The 22,132-nt window shown below is 62.7% G+C and overlaps 3 protein-coding genes across 3 annotated transcripts; 1 reads left to right on the top strand and 2 right to left on the bottom strand.

Annotated features, from left to right (window-relative positions):
- The first annotated feature begins 19 nt into the window (after positions 1 to 19).
- MED19 (mediator complex subunit 19) lies at positions 20 to 2,021 on the top strand. The gene is made up of 5 exons (XM_030239834.2): positions 20 to 272; positions 558 to 814; positions 889 to 985; positions 1,066 to 1,160; positions 1,284 to 2,021. Exons 1-5 carry the CDS (start codon positions 74 to 76, stop codon positions 1,344 to 1,346), a joined length of 711 nt encoding a protein of 236 aa, XP_030095694.2. The 5' UTR covers positions 20 to 73; the 3' UTR covers positions 1,347 to 2,021.
- On the bottom strand, positions 1,923 to 16,818 carry ZDHHC5 (zinc finger DHHC-type palmitoyltransferase 5). Its single transcript, XM_050974817.1, has 12 exons — positions 16,393 to 16,818; positions 12,948 to 14,223; positions 7,521 to 7,642; positions 7,018 to 7,175; positions 6,760 to 6,932; positions 6,558 to 6,660; positions 6,093 to 6,184; positions 5,880 to 6,012; positions 5,344 to 5,467; positions 4,498 to 4,610; positions 3,473 to 4,353; positions 1,923 to 3,167 (listed from the first exon to the last, which is right to left on the bottom strand). The coding sequence occupies exons 2-12, from the start codon at positions 13,049 to 13,051 to the stop codon at positions 3,002 to 3,004; spliced, it is 2,169 nt and encodes a 722-aa protein (XP_050830774.1). The 5' UTR covers positions 13,052 to 14,223; positions 16,393 to 16,818; the 3' UTR covers positions 1,923 to 3,001.
- Positions 16,819 to 19,582: 2,764 nt separating this feature from the next.
- Positions 19,583 to 22,121, bottom strand: CLP1 (cleavage factor polyribonucleotide kinase subunit 1). The gene is made up of 2 exons (XM_009097120.4): positions 21,098 to 22,121; positions 19,583 to 20,393 (listed from the first exon to the last, which is right to left on the bottom strand). Exons 1-2 carry the CDS (start codon positions 21,701 to 21,703, stop codon positions 19,722 to 19,724), a joined length of 1,278 nt encoding a protein of 425 aa, XP_009095368.1. The 5' UTR covers positions 21,704 to 22,121; the 3' UTR covers positions 19,583 to 19,721.
- Between the last annotated feature and the right edge of the window lie 11 nt (positions 22,122 to 22,132).

Raw genomic sequence — 22,132 nt, 5'->3', positions numbered from 1 at the left:
AGGCAGGACGGTGTAGGGGCGGTGCTCGGCCAATGGCGGGGCGGGGCGGCCCCGCGCGGGGCACGCCGGGAATATGGAGAACTTCTCGGCGCTGTTCGGCGCGGCGGAGCCGCCGCCCGCCGCCGCCGCCGCGCTCGGATTTGGGCCCGCCAAGGCTCCGGGCGCCGGGGCCGCACCGCCGCCCGCTGCCTCGGCCGCCGCGCCGCCGCCGGGCGAAGACGCGGCCCGCAAGGCCGCCGCCGGCCCCTTCTACCTGCTGCGAGAGCTACCAGGTGCGGGCGGGCCGCCGGGCGGGGCGGGTGCCGCTCTCGGCCAATCAGCGCAGCGAATCGCGGCCGCGGAGGAAACTGACGGCGCCAGGAGCCAATGAGGCTGCGGGGGCGGGGTCACGGAACGCGCGGTCGGGTGGGGAAGTGGGCGGCGGGGGGGTCCCTGGGGTTGGGATCCCGGTGCTCGGGGGATGCACAGGGTCCCGGAGCCTAGGCTCGGCCGGGGAGAGGGGCCTGGAGTGTCGTCGAGGCCTTTCCCCCTCCCCAACTCCTCCCGCGGCCGCACAGGCACTACGGAGCTGACGGGCAGCACCAACCTGATCACACACTATAACCTGGAGCACGCCTACAACAAGTTCTGCGGGAAGAAAGTGAAGGAGAAGCTCAGCAACTTCCTCCCCGACCTGCCCGGCATGATCGACCTGCCCGGCTCCCACGACAGCAGCAGCCTGCGCTCGCTCATCGAGAAGCCGCCCATCTGTGGCAGCTCCTTCACCCCGCTCACGGGTGCCATGCTGACCGGCTTCCGCCTGCACGCCGGCCCGGTGAGCCCCGGGGCCTGGAGCCGGGGGGGTTGGGAGGCACACGGCGTGGCCTGACCAGCTCCTTTTCTCCATAGCTACCCGAGCAGTGCCGGCTGATGCACATCCAGCCGCCTAAGAAGAAGAACAAGCACAAGCACAAACAGAGCCGCACGCAGGACCCCGTCCCCCCAGGTAAGGGTGCCACGGCCGCCCCCCTGCTCCCTTTCAGCACCGGCAGAGCATCGGCTCATCCGGTGCTTCTGCTTCTCCAGAAACCCCCTCGGACTCCGACCACAAGAAGAAAAAGAAGAAAAAAGAGGAGGATCCAGAGCGGAAGAGGAAGAAGAAAGAGAAGAAGAAAAAGAAGGTGAGTGGCAAGGCTGGGGTGCGGTGCCCAGCCCATGGACCTCCGAGGGGCTCTGTGAGTGGCCATCCCCAAGGGGCTGCTGCCCAGCAGCTCTCACAGGCTCTGTCTGTCCTTCCTTCACAGAACCGGCACAGCCCAGAGCACCCGGGGGTGGGCAGCTCCCAGGCCAGCAGCAGCTTACGGTGAAGCCACGCCGGTGATGCCCTGGGGATCTCCCAGCCCATGGGAACAACCCCAGCTGACCCCAGGGACACTGGGGCTGGCCTGTCCCCCTGGCTAAGAGGACATCCCTGCAGCCCCCCAGGACCAGGGGCATGGACTCTGTTGGTGCTGACCTTGGGCTTTTGTACCTGAAGAACCTGGAGCATCAAAGCCTCTTTTTAAGTCACCTTTGAAAGTCTGCTCTGAGGAAGGGATGGTGGCTGTGGCTGCTGTGACTCTCAGCTGTCACGGTGGAGCCCAAACCAAAGTGTCCCTGGAGTGTGCAGGGTGCTCTCCTTTGGATCCCAAACCTCACCAGCACCCACAACACCTCCCCCGGAGCCTCTTTTCCCATGCTTGGAAAATCCTTACCTTCTCTGGGAGCAGAGTTTGCCTCAAGTAGGAGCCTCCCCAAAAATGGGCCAGGCTCAGCTCTTACCAGACCCCCTTCTCTCTCTCTCCCTCGAGATGGGGGGGAAGGCCAAGACCCCGAGGATCACGAGCCCTGGAGGGGCTGCTCCATCCCTGGACACCAAACAAAGCACACGCACGGCCCCGGGGTGGCTCATTAAATATCCTTTTATTCCTTGTTTTTAAAATGGCTGATAATAATAAAAAACCCTGGCGTGGCTGTGCGGGGCCACGGGAGCTATTGCCGTAGAGAAAGAGTCCGGTAGTGCCGGCAGGGCTTTGGGGACAGGGAGCACGGGGCTCCTTGGCTGCGTTTTTTTGGCATGTGATGAGAAAATATTGCTTTCCGGGGATGCACCTGCCTCTTCCCCGAGCGAGCGGAAATAAAAACACCCCTGCGACAGCGACAAACCTCCTCGCAATCATTAACAGAAATTAAAAAAGGCAACGAAACCAACAACCCCCCCCCGACCACAGCCCCTGGGGAAACAGAACAAAGAGCAAAAACTGCAGGTGGGGGATGCTGGGGCCTTTGTGCCAGCTCGGGCTTGGGGTGTGGGGGTGCTGCCCCCACCCTGGGCCCCCAAGGGGGCTGGAGGCTGCAGACACCACGGATCAGGGAGGGGAGTGTCCTAGGATGGGTACCTGGTACCCCATGGCCTCCTTCAGGGAGGGAACAGTGACACCCAGCACCTACCACAGCTCCTTCCATGGGTGCAGGAGGCAGCCCCACGTCCCTCCTTTGGGGACAGGGACAAGGTTGGGGGGCCCAGGCCCTGAGCAGGGTAGTTTCTTCCTCTCTCTGGGTAAGATATATAATTTCTGCTTCTTTTTTTTTTTTAATATTTATATTTATATATATAGATATTTATATATACACACACCTGGTAACTCGGAAAGAGAAAAAAAATAGAATCCGTAACAATAATAATAAAAAAAAGTATTCTGGTTTAAAAACAATCCGTTCCTACCACGCCAGGCGAGCGGGTGATTGCACAAGGCCCACAAGTGGCTGGCGCAGCCGAGGCAGTGCCGGGGCTGCGGCCCCCCCCCCCCCCCCCACAGCCCTCCCCGAGCCCCCCGCGGGTGTGTGCTGGCCCCCGTGGCCCGGGGGGCAGAGGGAGGAGCAGGGGGGACCCGCCCGGCTCTCCCAGGAGTCCACAAGCATCTGGCACGGCGGGTCCCTGGGGGCCGCCAGGGAGGAGGGGAGGGGGCGGCGGCTCTGCCCCTCATACCGAAATCTCATAGGTGGTGCCCCCCACACCCGAGACCTTCTTGACACCTCCACGGGTGGGGCTGCTGAGGGGCACCGGCCCCGAGCCCGGTGGGGCCGAGCCCAGGCTCTTGGGCTGCCCATTGGACTTGCTGTAGGCTGTTCTCATCTGCACCTCGTCCCTGCGGGAAGGAAGCACGGACATGGGGTCAGGAAGAGAAACAGGTTGCTGGCACCCAGCCTTGCCACAGCCCTGCCCACCCCAAGGACCACCAGCACCCACTCCAGATTCTGAGGGGCCCATGGGGTGGCGGAGGAGATGTGGGGGGGCACCAGCTCTATTCTGCGAAGAACAGGAAGACTTCTCTTGCTCTTCCCAGCATCCCTCCCCAGGGAGGGGTGTTCTGCTGTCCCAGGGGCTTGGAGGGACACTGGGCAAGGGTGCCCCCACAGGCCACAGATAACCCTCTGCCATCACAGTACTCACTTTGGTGCCAGTAAGGGCTGCAAGGCCACCTCCTCGGTCTCGGGGCCGCCGGCCTGAGAGGCTGCTTTTTGGCTGCTGTAAGACACGGATTTGCCCAGGTGTGGGGCGGCGGGCTGGTCGGGGGAGCCCAGCGAGCGCACCCGCAGCGCCGGAGGGGGCTCGGGCTTGCCGAAGCGGGGCAGGGACGGGCGGGTGAGCGGGTTCTTGCCCAGGGGCGAGCGCTTCGAATCGTCCGAGGAGGAGCTGGTGCGGGGGGCGTTGCTGGAGCCCGGCGTTGACTGGATGCCCGAGTCCGCCAGCCCCGCGTCCTCCTCCCGGCCCGGAGCCGGCGGCTGCTGCAGCAGCTTCTCCCGTTCCTGGATGGAGGCCACGATGTGGCGGGAGAGATTGTCATAGCGCACGGGCGAGGGCTCGCGCGGCACCACGTGCTTGGGGGAGGCGGCGCTGGCGAAGCGGCCGTGCAGGTCGGTCTCTCGCTGCTGGGCGATGCGGGCCGACAGGAAGGGCGAGGTGTAGCCCACCGGCGGCTCGGGCTCCGGGCCTGCCTGCACCGACTCGAAGTCGGGGCTGTCGGAGGGCGTGAGCAGGCTGTCGTACGAGAGGCTGCCGTTGCGCGTCTGGTTCACCAGGCTCTTGTAGGAGGTGGAGGTGGTGCCCTCCGAGCGGATGGACTGCAGGTGGCCCATCTCAAAGCCCGTGCCCTGGGCCGACTTGAGGCTGGAGGAGCGGGAGCCACTGGAGAGAGGGTCAAAGTGGAAGCTCTTGCCAAAGGTGGGCGAGCGGAAGCTCTCGGGTTCCAGGCTCGGCTCCGAGCGGTAGCTGGGTTTGTGGCCGCTGTCACAGATGGAGTTGGGCTCCTTCAGGCTGTTCACTCGGCTCAGCTGAAGGGCAGAGGGGCAGCACTTACCCACAGAATGACCATGGGGCCCCTGTGGAGCTCCCAATGCACGTCCTAAACCCTTCCCACACCACAAATGGGGTGGCATCCCCGTGGGGCTGGTCCCCCACGCTGGGCTCAGCCTTACCTTGGCGCTGGTGGAGTGGGGCAGGGCCGCCGAGCTGCTGCTGCTGCTGTAACCGGGCCGGTACTTGTACATGGTGGGAGTCGGGGGGCTGTCCTTGCCTAGCAAGCTGCTGTCTGCACCGGGAGAGAGGGGCACGCTCAGGGCGGCTGCGGGCAGGGAATGCGCCGAGCGCTGCCTTCCCTGCCTCAGAACCTACTCCGAGCCTGGAGCGGACAGACCAGGGACAGGGACGGGCTGCAGGGGAGGTGCACTGGGGTGGGAGAGACAGAGCAGAAGGGTTGTCCCCACAGCCACGTGGTGTGGGGCTGGCACTTCCATGCCGCTGCGGCAGCCCCGGCTGGGTGACACCCTGGGGGTGCACGGCACGGGGGTGTCAGGGAGCTCAATGGGAAGCATACACACTACAGCCCTCAGCGGGCAGCAGACCCAGGCAGGGCCGGGAGAGCTGTGGGGTCTCCAGCTGCTGCAGAAAGCAGCTGCCACAGGCTCTGCCCATCACATCCCACCTCTGGCCAGGCCCACACGGAGCCGGCCACAGACGCTCTCTGCCGCTGAGCCAGACCCGCCACCACTTCGCCACCACATTCTCCTCCATCCTGGCAGCACGGTGGCTGCAAGGCACAGCTCCTGGTGGCTCCAGACAGTGCTATGCTGGCTCGGCCTCCGGCAGAGCAGAGCTGACTGTGAGCATCCCCCGCAGGCTTCTCCAAGTGCAAGGGACCACATAAACCAGCCCAGGAATGCCAGTGTGCTCCAGGTCTGCCCTACGGCCCTGGCTCCTGGCCTGCCTGGTGCAGCCCTGGGCTCCCCTCCCAGTGGCTGCCAGGGCCCTGGTGCCCTCCTTACCCTCAGTGGTGGCCAGGGTTAAGTGTGTCCTCAGGCCCGTGTAGCGGCTGAGGTCGGGCTTAGGTGGGGGTGGCGGCTCGGCGTCAGCAGACTGGCTCTCCGTCACCTCCAGGCTCCCCTTGGACTGCAGAGACAAAGCGCAGGCAGGGTCAGGAGGGGCCAGGGCCTCAGCCCCCCCGGGCTGGCAGGGCACAGACAGTGGCGCTGGGGCTCCTGCTGCCTCCCGGGCCATCTGACAGAACAGGGGGCAGAACGTGCCCTGGGTGGGTGCTGGAAGTGCCAAGGAGGGGGAACCTCCGGGGTGGGGGGGAAGGATGGGAGCAGTAAGGGCAATGGAGGGGTCAAAGCCTCATGTGATCACTGCCACATGGGAGGGGGACAGTTTCCATCCCACGGGGACATAGAACAAGACGACACGGATTGGGACAGGGAACGTGACCAGGCTCTCTCGGTTCTCTACTCACGGATGCAGGCTTGCACCCCTAGGATCCATGGAGGGCCCCAGCGCAGGCAGCGCTGGTTCCCACCTTCCTCACCTTCGTCCTTTTCAGCTCTGTCTGGATACCATTGTCCATGATCTTGACAGTGATCTGACCGTCCGACACCTCGGGCCGCAGGAACGGGGGTCTCACCAGCACTGTCTGCTCAGCCTTTGGGCGCCCGAGGTACCTGGGGAGGGGGGGGAGGAAGGTCACGGCCTGGAGCCCGGGATGGAGCAGTTTTTCCAGGGATGCAGAGGCCAGGCTCACCTGGGCGCCGGGGAGCTGCAGAGGACCCGGCTGACGTTCTTACAGCAACCGTTGGTGAAGGGGTTGACGCCCCCGCGGAACTTGCCCGTCACCTGTGGGACAAAGGAGTGTCACAGCCAACCATGCCAGCTCCCTCAGGACACCCCCTCAGGACCAGGACAGAGATACTCCGAGATCCTGCTCCTTTTCCTAGTGCCTGTTTCAGTGCTCAGATACCCTTGAGGGGGTCGTGTCTCCTCAATTTCACTTCCTGGGCCTCAGAAGTGCCCGCCTGGCTCCATTCTCTGACTGCACCCCCATGAATGCAACTGCCTCTCAGTCACCCTGTGCTCCACCTCCCCAGCTCAGGGACCTCCCCCAGCTTTAATCCAACCCGTCCACATCCATCCTCTCCCGAGAAATCCCAAAATGTATCCGTAGGTGGCCTGGCCAGGCCAGCAGTCCCCTAAAGTCCCTCAGACGTACCTGTTCGTTGGTAGTGCGGCCCCTGGCCACGAGCACCACGTGGAAGCCTGTCAGGCCAGCGACGGGAATGAAGAAGAGCCCAGCCACGCACATCACCACCATCCTGCCACAGCCAGCTAAGGAGCAGCCTTAGCCCCGCTCGGCACCGCGCCGCCCCCAGAGCCCAGCACGCCCCGCCCACCCGCGCTGCCCAGGAGGATACGTGACGGCCATGCGGACACCGGAGAGCTCCTCCACCTGGTACAGGACGTAGAGCAGCCCGAAGCCGAAGACGCCCATGATGTGCGTGGTGAGCGACAGCAGGAAGAGGAAGAAGTAGCGGTAGTTGCGCCGCCCGATGCAGTTGTTGACCCAGGGGCAGTGGTGGTCAAACTCCTGCCAGGGATGGGGCTCGGTGAGGGGGTGCTGGGGGGGCTCCCTGCCCCGTGGGGGGCTGGCGGAGGCCCCGGCAGCTCCTCACCTCCACGCAGTTGTCACAGACGCTGCAGTGGGAGCAGCGCGGCGGGCGGTAGAAGCGGCAGGTTGCGCACCACTTCATGCGCACCTGGATGCCCTTGATCTCCACCGTCTTGTACAGAGGGGCCCGGAAATCGTCCTCTTTGTCCTCGTCCTCCTCAGCTGATGGCAACAACCCGGCATGGCGTCAGGGCCCAGGCAGCCCCTGTCTGCCTGAGCCAAAGGCTCCCGGCATCACCTTCCTGTCACCTGACACAGGGACAGCCAGGGACCCCCAAACACAGGCTGGGGGGGCTCTCCCAGGCCCTGCCCCAGAATCCTGACACTGCCTGAGTCCCAAGGACCAAACATGGGATGCTGAACCTATCCCTGTAGCACTTGTCACTGCGTGATCCCACCCGACACGGTGAGGAAGGCTCCTCGCCAGCTTTTTGGGACCCAGAAATCCCCTTTACCTCAGAGGAAGGGTGCAAGGAGGGAGCACTTCCTGGCCAGAGCCAGACTCACCTCGTGGGAATATGCCTGGGTCCATGAAGGTGGCCATGCTGAAGTTGGCCAGCACGAAGAGGAAGACGACGGCATTGTAGGCAGGGATAACGGGGGACACGTAGAGACTGAGCCCTGGGCACCTGCGGGCACAGCAGCCGTGAGACCCTTGGACCCTCACTTGTGTCGCTCTCACCTCCTCCCAGCAGTGCATCCCACACCCACACTGCAGCCACTTCTGCAGCACAGCCTGACCCCAGCCCAGGGAGCACCTGGGGATCACAGTGGGACGTGCTCCAGGCATCCTTCAGGGAGCAGAATTCCCCTTTGGGACCCCACTGGAGGGTTCAACAGAGCAGTGGTGCTGGCAACAGGGAAAACCAGGCCAATGGCATGGGGGGCACCCAGGGAACCTGACAGAAAGCAGGATGTCATCCTCTCTGTGTCCCACCAGCTGCTCAGGGGTACAGGGGACCCTGTGAGGGGACATGAAACCAGCACCAGCTCTGGTGCCTCCAGAGCCACTCATGCTCCTCACATCCCAGGGACAGCTCCAGCAGGACACGGGGACCCAGCTCCTCCAAAAAGCCCGTGGGAGCGCAGTGAGGGAATCACCCTGCTCCCTCCTGCCCCAGCGGGCGGGCTCAGGACAACGGGCTTCCCCCTTGCAGGCGCCAGCGTAATTCCCTAATCTGCTTTGCTGCTGGGATTAAATCCCACAGATCTAGGGCAGCATCTGTCCCTCTCTTCCCCCCACTGGGCTAAGTGCCGATGGATTTAGGAGCAGCATGGGGCTGGGCGGGCAGGGCGACATATGGTGCCAGCCCTGTAATCCCCAACAGGCAGGGGTGAAGGGGCAGGCGCTGGCCTCGTCCCCTCCTCCACCACCACCCACAGAGACAGGTCCCATCACCGGGTGAGGAAGCCCCGTCCTTGTCACAGCAGCTCCGAGAGCCATGCCAAGGCTCCAGCTGGTGCAGGGCTCTGTCCCAGTTCAGGGCCCTGAGGAGGGCAGGGGGGCACCCCCGGGTGAGGAGCAGCAGCTGTGCCAGGGGCAGGGCAGGAGAAGTGGGCACACCCTTCCAGCACACACCTGCCAGCACAGAGGGTGAGGCGTGCAGGGCACTCCCAGCACCAGGCACTGCTCTGTGCCCCAGGGAGGCTGGGAATCATCAGTGGGACCTGCTCTCACAGGCCAAGGCTGAGACTGTCCCCATCCAGGCACAGGGATGAGAGAGCAGGAGGGCACACTTTTGGTGGCAGGACATCTCTGGCAAGGATGACAGCATGGCCAAGCCACCCAGCACACTCCTCTTCTTCCTTCTCCTCCTTCTCCTCTCTGGCCCCCCCGGGCCCCACACCCCACACCAAGCTATTCCTGCAGACCTTCCCCAAAGCCTCTTCCCCCCTCGTTGCTGAGGAGCCGTGCTGCTGGGCACCCTGGGTGCTGCCTCCCTGCCCCTTATCAGGCTGGCATCTCCCGGGATGGCATCTTGGCATCTCCCAGCCCAGCCCCCCAAGCTCTGCCCCGGGCGGGGGAGCGGCTCCTTGAGCGGTACCGGCCATGCCGGCCCTGCCGCCTGCACTGGAAGCCAGCCAGGCGGATTCTCCGCAGCTGGGACAGGCTGGAGAGGACGAGTCCTCTCCAATCTCTGCCCCAAAACCTTCAGAGATCAGTGCTGGAGGCACAGGACCTAAGTGACAGTGCCAGGCCACAACCCAAGCAAGGGACAAATCACGGAGTCATGGAATCACAGAATTGTTCAGTTTGGAAAAACCCTCCAAGATCACCAATCCCAACTGCTTCCCCAGCACTGTCAGGGCCACCACTGAAGAGTGTCCCTAACTGCCACAGCCACATGTTTTTTGGTGACTCCACCACTGCCCTGGGCTGAACAACCCTTTCCATGAGGAAATTTTCCCTAACATCCGAACTAAACCTCTCCTGGCACCACCTGAGGCCGCTTCCTCTTATCCATCACTTGTTCCTTGGGAGAAGAGCCCAACCTCACCTGGCCACACCCTCCTGTCAGGGGGTTGTAGAGAGTGAGGACACACCAGAACCAAGGATTCCATGTCCCTGAGCTGAACTCCTACTCCACTTGAGAGAAGCCTCCCTGGCTCTGCTCTCTGTTAGACAGAGAGGGCTAGTGGGCTCAGAGGAGCCCTAAAAGTAGGAAATGCCCTTCCAGAAACCCTGTGGAAGGAGCTCCTCTTTCCAGGAAGGGAAATCCCAGCCCAAACCTTTGCTATAAAGAGGTGGAGGGGAGCCAGGAAGACCCATGCCTGGGCAGTCATCCCACACTGGGAACAGCCAACAGCCAGGCTGAGCCAAGCACACAGCCTGGATCCTGAGAAACAGAGCCCAGGGAGGCACGGAAGGATCCAGCTGCCTTGGAAAACTCTGGGGCACACAGAGAGGGAAGGACCAGGGGAAGGGAACACCTCTGTGCTGTCCCAGCAGCCAGCCCTTCCTGGAGGGACACACAGCTCCCAGGGCAGGACAGTGCCAGCAGGTCCCTGGGCTCACACACACTGACAAGACCCCCTGTGTGGGATACACGGGCCAGGGCAAGCAGAACACCCTCCCTAGGGAACACCAGGACCTGCTGCCTTCCTGGCTCCCTCACATGCAGGGACCCTGTGCTGTGGGAATCCTCACAGAGCCAGACCACCCAGTGACACCATGCTAGTGACCCCAAAGCCACAGTCACCTCCTGGGACCATCCCCACCCTCTGGAGGGATCAGGATCCTCCACAGGGAGCAAAGGTGCTGCCCATCCCTAGGGAACCTCCTTATCAGGAGAGTGATGTGTTCCTGTGTTTTGCTCTCCTGAACAGAGTGCAGGGCTGCAGGCCCTGCCTCGAGCCCGGGGCACACAGGGCAGGAGGAGCAGGAGCAGGAGGGAGGCTCCTCACCATCACCAGCCACGCAGGTCCCGCAGCACCCATCGGGCTTCCCCTCAGGATCGGGATGCAACACGCTCATGGCCAGAGGAGCTGTTGGGACTTGTCCCTGGCAGCACATGAGAGGACTTGGGGAACCTCGGGCACCATGAGTCACACCGGGATGAGACGGGCTTTCTGATACCAGTCACGCCTGGAGAAGCTGTCCCTCCCTGCTGGCACCCCTTCCCCAGCTCCTGCGCTCTCCCAGGCACAGCCTCCCCTCCCTGCCTGTTCCCCAGGGCTCTGACCCATGGGCCCTCCAGCTCTCCAAAGGTCTTGGCACAAACACAATCCCTGCTCGCCCTGACCCTCACACAAGTTTGGATCTGACTGGGAGCAGGCATGGCACTGTATCCCAGTGGCACTGCCAGCCCCAGGGAGGGGACAGGGAACCTGAGAGCCAGGAGCTGGGACCGGGCTGTGGGGACACGCAGGAATGGACAAATGGACCCCAAGGGGCAATTTCCATCCTAAATCAGCACCTGAGAGCCCAGCAAGCCTGGGACCCCCACTCATCCCAGGGGGAGGCAGGAACATCCCCTCTCCTGCTGCCCCTCCCTCCAGGGCAACCGGCCTCATTTCCACCGCCACGTGCTCAGCAGCAACTCCTAATTAAATTAATCAATTAAAGAGAGTTCTTGGCCCAGAGACACAAATCCTGGATGGACCAAAAGGCATCCAGTGGATAAGCTGGAAGCAACACAACGGGAACCTTAAGAGCTGTGCTGACCCCTGGCTGCTCCCTGTTTTGGGGAGGTCTCCCAGAGGCCGCCCCCACAGCTTCCACTGCACTTCCCAAAGGACCAGCCTTAGGTCAGATGCTGACAGGGGGAAGGGGGTCATCAGCCAGACTGCTGCTGACCAGGCAGGGAAGGGGCACAGTGGCTCCCAGGTCCACGAAGAAGGCAAACCTTGAGCCCCACGTCCCTGCCATCCTGCTCCAGCACCAGGCAGATGCTGTCCCAATGGATCCATCTGGCAGGGAGCAGCGCGGCTCCCTCACGGCCGAGCCCGTGTGAATGGCGTGCCCGGGCTTTAATGGGATGTTCTGAAGTCGGATAAACAACATTGCTGACCTGCAATTACAGCGACCAGCCCAGGTGCTCCTGCCCCGGCCAAACCTGCTCCACGGCGCCGGCGCTGCCTCTCACCGCCCGCTGATAAGCGGCTGCTCCCAGCACTGCTGGCACCCACGGCTGGGATGGGCTCGGGGTCCAGCTGTCCGGCAGCCACTGTGCCAAAACACAGCCAGTCTGTCCCCTAAGGTCACACATGGGGTGGCACACACAGCTCGGAGGGCACCCATTCCCTCTGCTTCTCCTTCATCCCCCTGGCACAGGAGCAAGAGTCAGCGACTTCCACAGGCATCTGGCAGCCTGGAGCAGCCAAATCCCGAGACTGGGAGCCTGGTGACTGCTCGGTGTCCCAGCAGGGAACAGCCACACGCTGCTGAGTGACACAGCCAGCTGCACCAGGCGCTGGATGGGGCGAACCAACCCCACTACCCTCTTTGGTTGTCAAGTTTCCCTGTCCCTGCCCAGTTGTCAAGTTCCCCCGTCACCAAAGCCACAGTGACCTTCCTGCCACCAATGGCTCCTTCCCAGGGAGTGGTAATGTCCATGGCACCTGTCCCTTTGGCCTCCCGCAGCTCCAGCTGATTCCTGTGGCCCCAGCAGGAAAAGCCCAGGGAGTAGGAGAGGCTCCCTGAAGCAGAGGCTCCTTCCCGCACTCTGCCAGGACCCCAAACACATTCCTGCTGAGATCCCGGGGATGCCCTGCAGGATCTGGTAGCATTTCCAGCTGCCGTGCTCTGGCTTTCCTGCCTGGCACACTGTGCCACGGTGCCAGCCCAACTGAGCCACCCTCTGCCAGGCTCCCTCAGCACCTCGAGGTTCTGCTGCCCCGCCTGTGACCCCCCTGAGCACGTCACGGAGGCACGTGTCACCGCGCAGGGAAGAGCAGCAGCCCAGGGCTGTCACCCCGCCTCTCTAGCACCCAGCACAATTGCCCAGCCCAGTGGGCCCCCCCAGGCCCCAGTGACCTGCTGGCCATTTCTCTGGGGCCCCCTCCAGGGACACAGAACCCTCATTGCCCCAGGGCAGGGGACAGAACACAGCGAGCAATCCACACAGGGGTCAGAGTTCTCCTCCCTGAACTTTCCTTTGTGGCTCACAAATCGATTACGAAACTAAAATTAACACGTGTCCTGCCCCAGCCCACCAATCCACCTCGCCTGGCTCCAAAGGAGAAAGTGATCCATGCGTTTTCCACCCACAGGTCACAAACCAGTTCCCAACCCAGCTGACCCGGAGCTGAGTGGTGCCTCACCAGGACTGCCAGCACACAGCTTCCCCTGGGAAAACTCATGGAGTGAAATGGCTCCCACTGTGGCTGCAGCACCCAGAGCATAATATCCCCCTTCCCTCTGGGAGGAAATCCCAGCTCGTGTCCCCTGTCCTTGCCGGCCCTCCCCGCTCTGGCCCAGCAGCTGGGACTCACGTGAAGGCGAAGAAGAGGGTGGTGGCTCCCACTAGGAAGATGGCAGCAGCGGAGACCGGGACGTACTTGCTGGGTTTGAATCTCTTTCCAGAGGCTGCTGGCATGTTGGAGCTGTGGTGGGGGGTCCGCCCCGCAGCATAGCCCAGGCCCCAGGGGACTCAGAGCAGGATGAGAAGGGGAGGGGGACAGGGGCTGACCCCTACCCTGCCCCCACGCCTGCTCCTGGGACAAGCTCCGACCAGGGCGGACAGAGCGGAGAAGGGTCTGGAGCAGGAGGCCCAGGAGAGGAGCCCACTCTAAGCTCTGCCCCGTGAGAGATCCTGGGTGCAGGGAAGGAGGGTTAAAAACATTAAAAATTCACAATAGAGAAGGGGATTTGGGTTTAGGACAACCGTTGGAGTGGGAATGCTGAGAGCCCTTCCAATCTTCCGTCCAGGCAGCAGCCCACAGGGAGCAGGACTCCCACAGGCAGGCTCTGAAGGGAGGGAATTCCCCAGGCTTGGACAGGGTGCTTCCCACCCAGCCAGCACCCGGAGAAGAGCACAGGATCAGCAAACTGCTTGCAAAAAAGCCACTCCGGGAGCCTCAGGGCAGCCACTTCTCCTTTTTAATCCGCCTCTGCTGTGCTTCAGCCCCCGGTGCTGCACGGGAGGAGGGGGTGGTCTCCAAGCAATCCCAGCTTCCTCACGGAGCTGCCGTGCCTCCTCCTCCTCCCCTCGCTGGAGGGGTCACAGAAACACTCTCCCTGATTTCACCAGGGTCTGGGGCTGGCTGGCGGTGGCCGTTTAATTTTATTTATTTCTCTCTTGTCTGTTAAAGCCGAGGAACAGCTGGTGCAAGGTTGAGCTGTAAATCCTTTTTTTCGAGGGGGGCGGAGGGGAAGGTCTGGCGGATTGTAGGTTTTCCTACTTGCTCCTTTCTCCTGACCCCCCAGGCCCTTCCATGGGCTCAGTATCCACTCGGCGGCTGGGGAGCGACAGGAATTTCATTAAATCTTCTCTGCAGCAACCATTTCCCAGCAGGTGAACGGGAAGGGGGCATTCAGGGAGCACCTTTACAACCGCAGCAGACACCAAAGGGTGGAAGGGGTGCTGAGCAGCTCTGTCTCACCCATGGCCCGGGTGGTGCGGGGAGAAACCTCAGTTTGTTCCAAACAGCTCCATTTTTCCCTTCCCCTTCCTTTGTAAAAATCCTTCTTCATTCATCCATCCATCCGTCTTTAAAAAAAAACTACATAAAACCATTAAAACTCGAGGTCTGGTGCGCCACAGCTCACCTGGAAAAAACAGCAACAGAAATTAGCATGGCAAGAGAAGGGATGGAGCCGGCTGTCATTAGCCACAGCAGCCTGGCCACGGCGTCTCCCAGCCCAGCCCAGGGGCACTGGCTGCTGCAGGAACTCCAAGCCATCCCCTCTACCCCCGAGAAACCCACCCTGAGCTCTGGAAGGACTGGAGGGACACCATGAATTCCTTCCTGCAGCTCCGGCTCAAATCCCAGCACCAGCAAGTGCTGGCTCCCTGAGGGGCAGGGGCTGAGCAGAGACTCCAGGACTTAAAATAAGGGTGGAGACCACAGGAGGAAAAAACATGCAGGAATCTCACCCCCTTCCCTGGAGGGCAGGAGACAGGAGAGACCCATGGAAAACACCAATCCCATGATCAGAGGTGGCCTTTACAGCTTTGGATTCATCAAGAACTGCAGCACCAGGACAAGGAAGAGTGGATTTGAAATGACAGAGCTCAGGTTTGGATGGGATATTGGGAAGAAATTCTTCCCTGTGAGGGTGGCGAGGCCCTGGCACAACTTGCCCAGAGGAGCTGTGGATGCCACATTCCTGGAAGTGTCCAAGGCCAGGCTGGATGGGGCTTAGAGCAACCTGGGACAGTGGAAGGTGTCACTGCCCATAGACCTGACCCGCCCCAAGCAGCCACAAGCCCATCATCCATCATATCCTACCAGTTCCTGCTGCTACAGCCAACACTCCTCACTTTGTCACCGTCTGTCACCTACCCGCCCCTTGCTGCCTCCGTGGCACTGCAGGTCCAAGCACAGCCTACAGCTCACTCCTTTCTTCCCTTCCAGCTTTCTCTGCCTCCCCAATTTCTCCTTCGGGGTGGGCAGGGAACTCTCCAGCGCTGACTAAACATGAGTGAAGGTTGGGAGAGCTGCGGCACCCAATTAAAGGCAGCTTTAATGACAAGGATGCATTACCACTAAGTGGGCTCAGCCCCAGCTCACGGCCACTCCACCTGACTCACCCAGGAACAGCTCCTGCCACTCAGCCTCTGCAGGACCAAAGCTCAACTTCCCACCCCAAGGGAGTTCCCTGCCCTTGGGAGTGAGAGGAAATGTGGGGCCGAGGCTCTGCCCAGCAGGGAATGTGCAGGTTTCACCTGGCAGCAGCTCCTGAGCGGAGCAAATTGAACGGTAACACCAGGGAAAGCTGTTTTCCATAGCAGGGACAGAGTCCCCTGGAGAGCAGCAGTTTCCCAGCCCCGCTCTGCCTCTTCGGGGAAGAGCCCAACACCCCACAGAGCTGAGCCCAACAGCAATTCCAGGGATGGGCTATCGGAAGTCCAGGCCTGACATCACGGCTGATTGCTTTAGCAGGAGCAATCTGCTCCCAGAGCACCCGGCCCTTTGAACGCTCCGCCATGGAGGCACAGCCACACCTCGGGCTCAAACAGACGCTGCCAGGCAGAAGGAGCTGTTCCCTGATAATTCCTCCTCCAGAGATCCCCACCCTGCCCTCGCAGGGCGCCGTGGGCATGCGCCTCATGGCCCTGCTCTGCCCCAGCCCTCCCAGCCAGAGATCCAGGAGCTCCAGCCCTTCCACAGGGTGATCCCTGCGGAGCTGTGCGTGCCAGAGCCAGCTCCCCATGGAATCAGGTACCCACGGGACAGGCCCATGAGCAGAGGGAGAGCCCCAGTGCTGTCATTAGTGACACCCTAGCAAGAAGCGATGCAAATGCATCATTGCTCCAGCTGCCTGTGCCTGGAATAACTCCACAACTCATCAAACAGGAGCCCATCCCAGCTCCCAGAGCCACCACACTGCTCCCCAGAATGCCTTCCTGATCCCCCGGCATTCTGAGACCCCACAGGACTCCCCAGTCCCAGCCCTGATGCAGAGGCCCAGAAAAAAAGCTGTCAAAATGTGAGATCTCTGCTCTGCAATCCTTAAGGGGTCCAGGAGAAACACAAGGAAAATCCACCCCAGATTCCCACAGATTACACAAATTCAGGTCCCAATTCTCCCAAACACACATATTCTTTCCCAGCCATCCCCTTTCTCAGCCCTACAACCTGCCCACTCTGGTCAACCAACCTTTCCTTCCACCTTTACCCCAAATCCTCTGTCTCACCAGCCACTTTGTCCCTATCCACAAAGGCCACTCACAGACTTTCCCACTCCAAAGAGCTCCCAGCTCAGCTTGCTTACCTGGGGCCTACATGGGCTTGCCTCCCATTCCTTTCTGCTCTTGCCTCCCATTCCTTTCCCTCTGCCAATTCCAGCCCAGCAACTCCTCCTCTCCCGCTGCTCCTCCAGACCTGCCCTGCTCCTTCCTCCCCCAGTGCCTGTGTCACTGCTCACTCCCCCTTCCTGCTCGCTCAGAAATTCCACCTGGTTTTCCCATCCCAGCACCTCCTTTTTGGAGCACTTTCCCAGTTCTGCTCTGCTCAGCCACCTCCGGAGCAGTCATCTCCACTCTCCAGGGTTTCCCTCCACTCATATAGGGGAGCTGCTCCTGTTTCCTTCACCTCCATTTTGGAATTTTAATTCCAAATTCCCTCCCTCGGGATATGTGCAAGCATGACTGCTGCCACCTTCCATTTCTCTGAGCCTGCATCTTCTTTTCTTGGTTCAAGGCCCTATAAAGTTTCACTGATTTCCTCCCTTTACTCCCCTCCCAGCCCTATGCTCCTCCTTCCCTGTTTCCACCCCCCCCCCACTCTGCTCATCTGCTCGAGCCCCTCTCCAACCTTCCCACACGTAGTTGGTGCTCCATGCCTTGTCCCTTCTGGAGCAGGAGGTGCTCCCCACCTCTTCTGGGATGGGGACACACATGTCCTCAGCTCACAACATTCCCTCCTCCCTCACTTCAGCTCCTCACTCTGCTCCTGACTGGGAAGGAGGAAATGCACCTCAGCAACAACCACATGGATCCTGCCACCCCTGGGATCCATGGCACAGGCAGGACAGAGCTCCCTCCTGGTCACTGGCTCCCAAACCTGTGCCACCCGCCGGGATCCGCAGCTCCCGGTGGACCTGCCCTGATCCAGCCGAGTTCCCATGGCACAAGGCAAACACACAAACAATTCCTTCCACGTGAGGCAACTCCCAGAGAGGGCAGATCCCGGCCCTACGGAGGGATGTGCTTCACCTGTTCCCACTTTGTTTTGATCAGCTGCAGCCCAGTTCCACAGAGCGCTTCCAGAGCTCGCTGCCTGGCACTGTGAGTGAGGGACATCCATGGAACAAGGAACTCCCTCCTCCCTCTGCAGCTCCCTCTGCTCACCCTGTCTTTGCACAACCAGCTAACAATTCACACTCCAAATTCCATCTGAGAAAGTGCAAATTTTCCCAAGCCTGGCACTGTGGCTGGAGCAATGCCAGCATGAGATCCCCACTGGCCACTGCCCCGTGTCCAAACCAGAGCACCTTCCCCAACAGGGCAGTCTGGGGACACCTCCCTGCTCTTAATTCCAAAGGAAGATGAACAGCAATGTATGTTTGGCCACCCCTCGGCTCCAGGTGCACCCTGCACACCTGCCTCTCTCCCAGGTGGAAGTACAGAAGGATCAACACAGAACACAGAGAAATACTCCACTGCAGACAGCCAGAAGGCTGGAATCACTCCGTGCTTATCTCCTGCCCAGAGCTTACACCGCTCCCATCCTCCTTCTGCAGCCCATCCCGCTGGTTTACACTGGATTAGCCCCATTTTATGGCCAAAGCAGGAGGAACAATGCCTCATCCATTGAGGCTGCGTCCCCACGGGCCCCACAGCGAGAAAGGACAGCGCCAGCCTCTTGTCACTGTGTTAGGAGACACCAGGCACAGCGACAGGTGGGAATGTCCCCAGACAGGCCCCTCACAGGGGAGTTCAAGGTCTCCCCTTGGACCCACCCAACCACCACCCTCTCCATTCCCAGATGGGGCTCCTGGCCTCGGGAACCAGCAGGAATAAACGCCTGCTAAGGCAGCACCCAGGCCTGGCCGAGGGACGGTGGTAACTGGATTAAGCTCAGAAAGAGGCTCCAAGATAATTCTGGCTTTGATCGAGACAAGGCTCTGCTTTTACTTTACACGCCCCAAAAAACCCGAGCAGCCCCTAGTGCAGGGAATCCCTGAAGCCCAAATCCAGCTCTGTGCCGAGGCGGGAGCTGGCAGATCCGGGGGAACCACTTCCCAGAGCCACGGGGAACACAGGGGCAGCCGATCCCCTCCCCAGTCGGCGCGGTGAGGCGGGTGGAACCCCGGGCACAGCTCAGGTGTTCGGGAATCCGGGAATTCTGAGGAGAGGCAGGCTGGAGCCGTTCCAGTGCCCCCGCAGCCGGGAGTAGGGACGGTGCCGTGAGGAGAAGCCGTGCTGTAAACACGGGTGCCCCTTGGGCCGCGGCACAGAGGCCGAGCTCCGCTGCCCCTCAACAGCGCGGTGGCGGCGTTCCCGGGGGCACCGGGGACACGCCGGGTGCGGGACAGACCCCCGGGCGCTCCCTGCGGCCGCTCCCCGGCCCCGGGCGGTTTCCAGGCGGGGGAACGAGCCCCGTTCCGGAGCGCTCAACCCGCACCGTGCGCAGGGGCGGCCCCAGCCCGCGGGGCACGGCTTCCCGCCAGCCGCTCCTGCAGCCCCCGGCCCGGCTCCCCACGGCGCAGGAGAAGGTCCCGGTGGCGGTGGGGCCGCGGGCACGGCAGCCGGGGCAGGAGGAAGCGGCGCTCCCGTGCAGAGGCACCGCGACCATCGGACAGGCGGCCGTGCGGAACGGCGGAGCGGGGCCGCGGCTAGAGGGGAGGGCCGGGCAGACGTCAGTGCGCGCTGGGGCGCCGGGCAGGAAGGTCCACGGCGCGGTGAGGGGGCACCGGGGTACAGCCCGAGACGCGCGCGGGGGGAGCCGCGGGGGCAGCGGCGGGGCGGGGGCGGTCGCGGCCGAGCCCCGGCGAAGGACGCGAGGGAGCGGCGGGCCGGGGAGGCGACGGCGGTGCCGGAGCGGCGGGGTCCCGGCGGGGTCGCGCGGCTCACGTGACTCACCGGCAGGAGGCCGCGCGCGGCGGCGGCTCCGGGCACGGACGGCGGCGGCGGCTGCGGCGGGCGGGACGTCACGCGCGCGCGTGCGCACCGCGCCCCCCCGCGCGCCTCCATTGGCCGCCTCCCGCGGGCCCGCCCCGGCACCCGCGGCACGCATGCGCAGGGCCGCGGAGCGGGCGGGCGCGCTCACGCCGCGGTGGGCAGGGCCACAGCCGGAGCCTCGGCGCGTGCGCGGGACGTACCACACCGGGGGCCGGAGGGGGCACTCGGAGGGCGGCCGGGACCGGGCGCTGCGCACTCCAGGCGCGGGGGGAGCCCGGAGCCGGTAATCCCCGCTTCCCTCGGGGATCCCCCTACCCTCAGCAGACGCTCACCAGCGGCAAAGCCTTCCAGATTTAATAGCAAATTGTACAAAAAGTATAAAACCGAAGGGCGGGAGCTGCACCAGGGTCACACCGCACCGTGGGGACAAGGGGGGGGCACAGGGAGGAGGAGACAGGGGGCACATCCCACCCCTCCCCTACTTGAGGTCCATGAAGCGAATGTCCATGATGAGCAGGAAGTTCTTGGGAAGGGGGCGTGGGGCCGGGGACAGCACGGTGAAGACCTGGCGCTCCAGGTCCACGCCGGTGACCACGATGAAGCCGGCCACGCTGGTCTCGGAGATGTTGTCGTCGGGGCTGTCGGCGGTGCTGACGCTCAGCAGGTGGTGCACCATGTCCCGCCCCGGCGTCACCGGCACCAGCTTCAGCTGGTTGTCCTCCTGCGACATTCCCAGCGGAAGGCACGAGTCCGGGATGGTGGGCGCGCCCACCTTGTAGATCTTGACGTCGGAGAACTTGACGTCGAAGGCGTGGGGGTAGAAGCAGCCGCGGAAGCCGTAGAAGTACTCACGGATGCGCTCGTCCCGGCATTCCCGGCGGAAGTCCTTGGAGCGCTCCACCACGCCGCCGGACTTGGGCAGCAGCACGGTGCGCACAAAGTGGGGCAGGTCCCGCTTGAGCTCATTGTAGAGGCGCTCCTGGTCCAGCACCACCACCACATCCACCTCGAAGGCGGAGGCGGCGTGCACCAGCGCCTGGTAGCCCGAGCTCTTGACCCAGCCGCAGGTGTTGATGACGCAGCCGCTCACCGACGCCCGCCGGTTCACCTCGCAGCGCTGGTTGAAGACGTCGGCCAGGCACGACGTGATCTGTGGGAGGAGGGGTCACACCCAGGCACCCGTGTCCCCACGCCGTCCCCAGTGCTGTCCCCAGCTCCTTCAGAACCCTCAAGGCCTCCATTCTGGGCGGCCACCCAAAATTGTGGAACTGTAGAACGGTCTGGCTTGGAATAGATGTTAAAGCCCATCCAGTTCCCTATGGCAGGGACACCTTCCACCAGCCCAGGTTCCTCCAAACCCCATCCAGCCTGGCCTGGGGCATTTCCAGGGACGGGGCAGCCACAGCCTCTCCGGGCAACCCTGAAGGGCCTCACCATCCTCCACTAAAAGAATTTCTTCCCAATATCCAGCCTAAACTTCTCCTCTCACTGTGAACCCATTCTACCCCACCCTATCACTCCAGATCCTGACAAGAATCCCTCTCCAGCTTCCCCGTAGGCTCTCAGGGTGGAAAAGGCTGCTCTGAGGTCAGGGCACAAACTTTCCTCCTCCAGGCTGAACTGCCCCACCTCTCCCAACCCGCCTCCACAGGAGAGGTGCTCCAGCTCCCTACATCAACTCTGTGTCCTCCTATCTCATCCCATAGCTGGGAAGGGGTGACTGGCCGTGCACGAGGCTGTTTTAAACGCGTTCTGCTGTCCCCAGACAGCACCCCGGGGATCCAGACACCCCGCAGGGAAAGCCTGGGGAACTCCGGGTACAGACCCAACCCGGGCCGAGCCCCCTGTGCTCACCTTGTTGTAGAGCTTGATGTTGGTGCCGGGCGTGGTGGAGCCGAAGTGGTAGACGAGGGGGGCCTGCAGGGAGAAGCCCTCCTCTACGTCGGCCGGGCGCTCGATGTACAGCGCGCCCATGGTGCCGGGGATGGACACCGAGCCCTGCCCCACGTCCAGCTCCACAAAGGTGGGCCGGCGGCCCAGGCGCACGGCGTAGTTGAGCAGCAGGCGGCACACGGTGGTCTTGCCCACGTCGGTGGGCCCCACCACCATGACGCGGGGCCCGCGCTCGTCCTCCCGCTCGGCCTGGCGCCGCATCTGCTCCAGAGCCGTGTGCGTGTTCAGGTACAGCAGCATCGGCGTGTCCCGCGAAACGTAGGCCACCTCGGTGCGGCCGCTGAGCTGCACGGTACAGCCGTGCCACGTGAACACGGCCACCTTGGCGCCCGCGTCGAACGTGAACTTCTTGTTGCGGGTGAGCTCGGTGCCGAACACTTCGGCCATGCCGGTCAGCAGCTCCAGCTGTACCGTCTGCCCCGCCTCCACCTCGAACCGCAGCTCCGTCTCCCGCTCCAGCTCGAACTTGGCCACTTGCTTCTTCTCCTCACCGCCATCGTCCGCCATGACGGCGACGCGGGGGTCCCGGGCCCGGTGTCCCACGGCAGCCGCGGACGCGACGGAAGTGACGTCAGAGCGGCGCGCCGGGAGCGCAGGTGGCCTGGATCACGTGGGATTCTGGCGTCACGTGGGGAGGAGGCGTGTCCTGACCGGTTCCCGCGGCTCGTTTGCATCTCATTTGCATATCACCCGCGGCCCCTCCTCGAGTTTGCATCTCATTACAGTGGGGCTCCCCCTCTCCCCTCCCTCCCCCCGATCCCTCGGGATGAGTCCCGGGATCGTTTGCATGATGTTCGCACGACATTGACACGCAGTCCCGCCCCCCCGCCTGATTTACATCTCACAGGGGTGACACGGGGGACATGAGGGGAGAGGGGGACGGGGACACACGGAGGGACACTGGGGACAAGGCAGAACACGGGGACACGGCGGGGG

This window comes from Serinus canaria, chromosome 5 (assembly GCF_022539315.1).
Source record: "Serinus canaria isolate serCan28SL12 chromosome 5, serCan2020, whole genome shotgun sequence".
NCBI classification, from domain to species: Eukaryota; Metazoa; Chordata; class Aves; order Passeriformes; family Fringillidae; genus Serinus; species Serinus canaria.
This window is presented reverse-complemented; position numbering and strand designations above follow the sequence as displayed.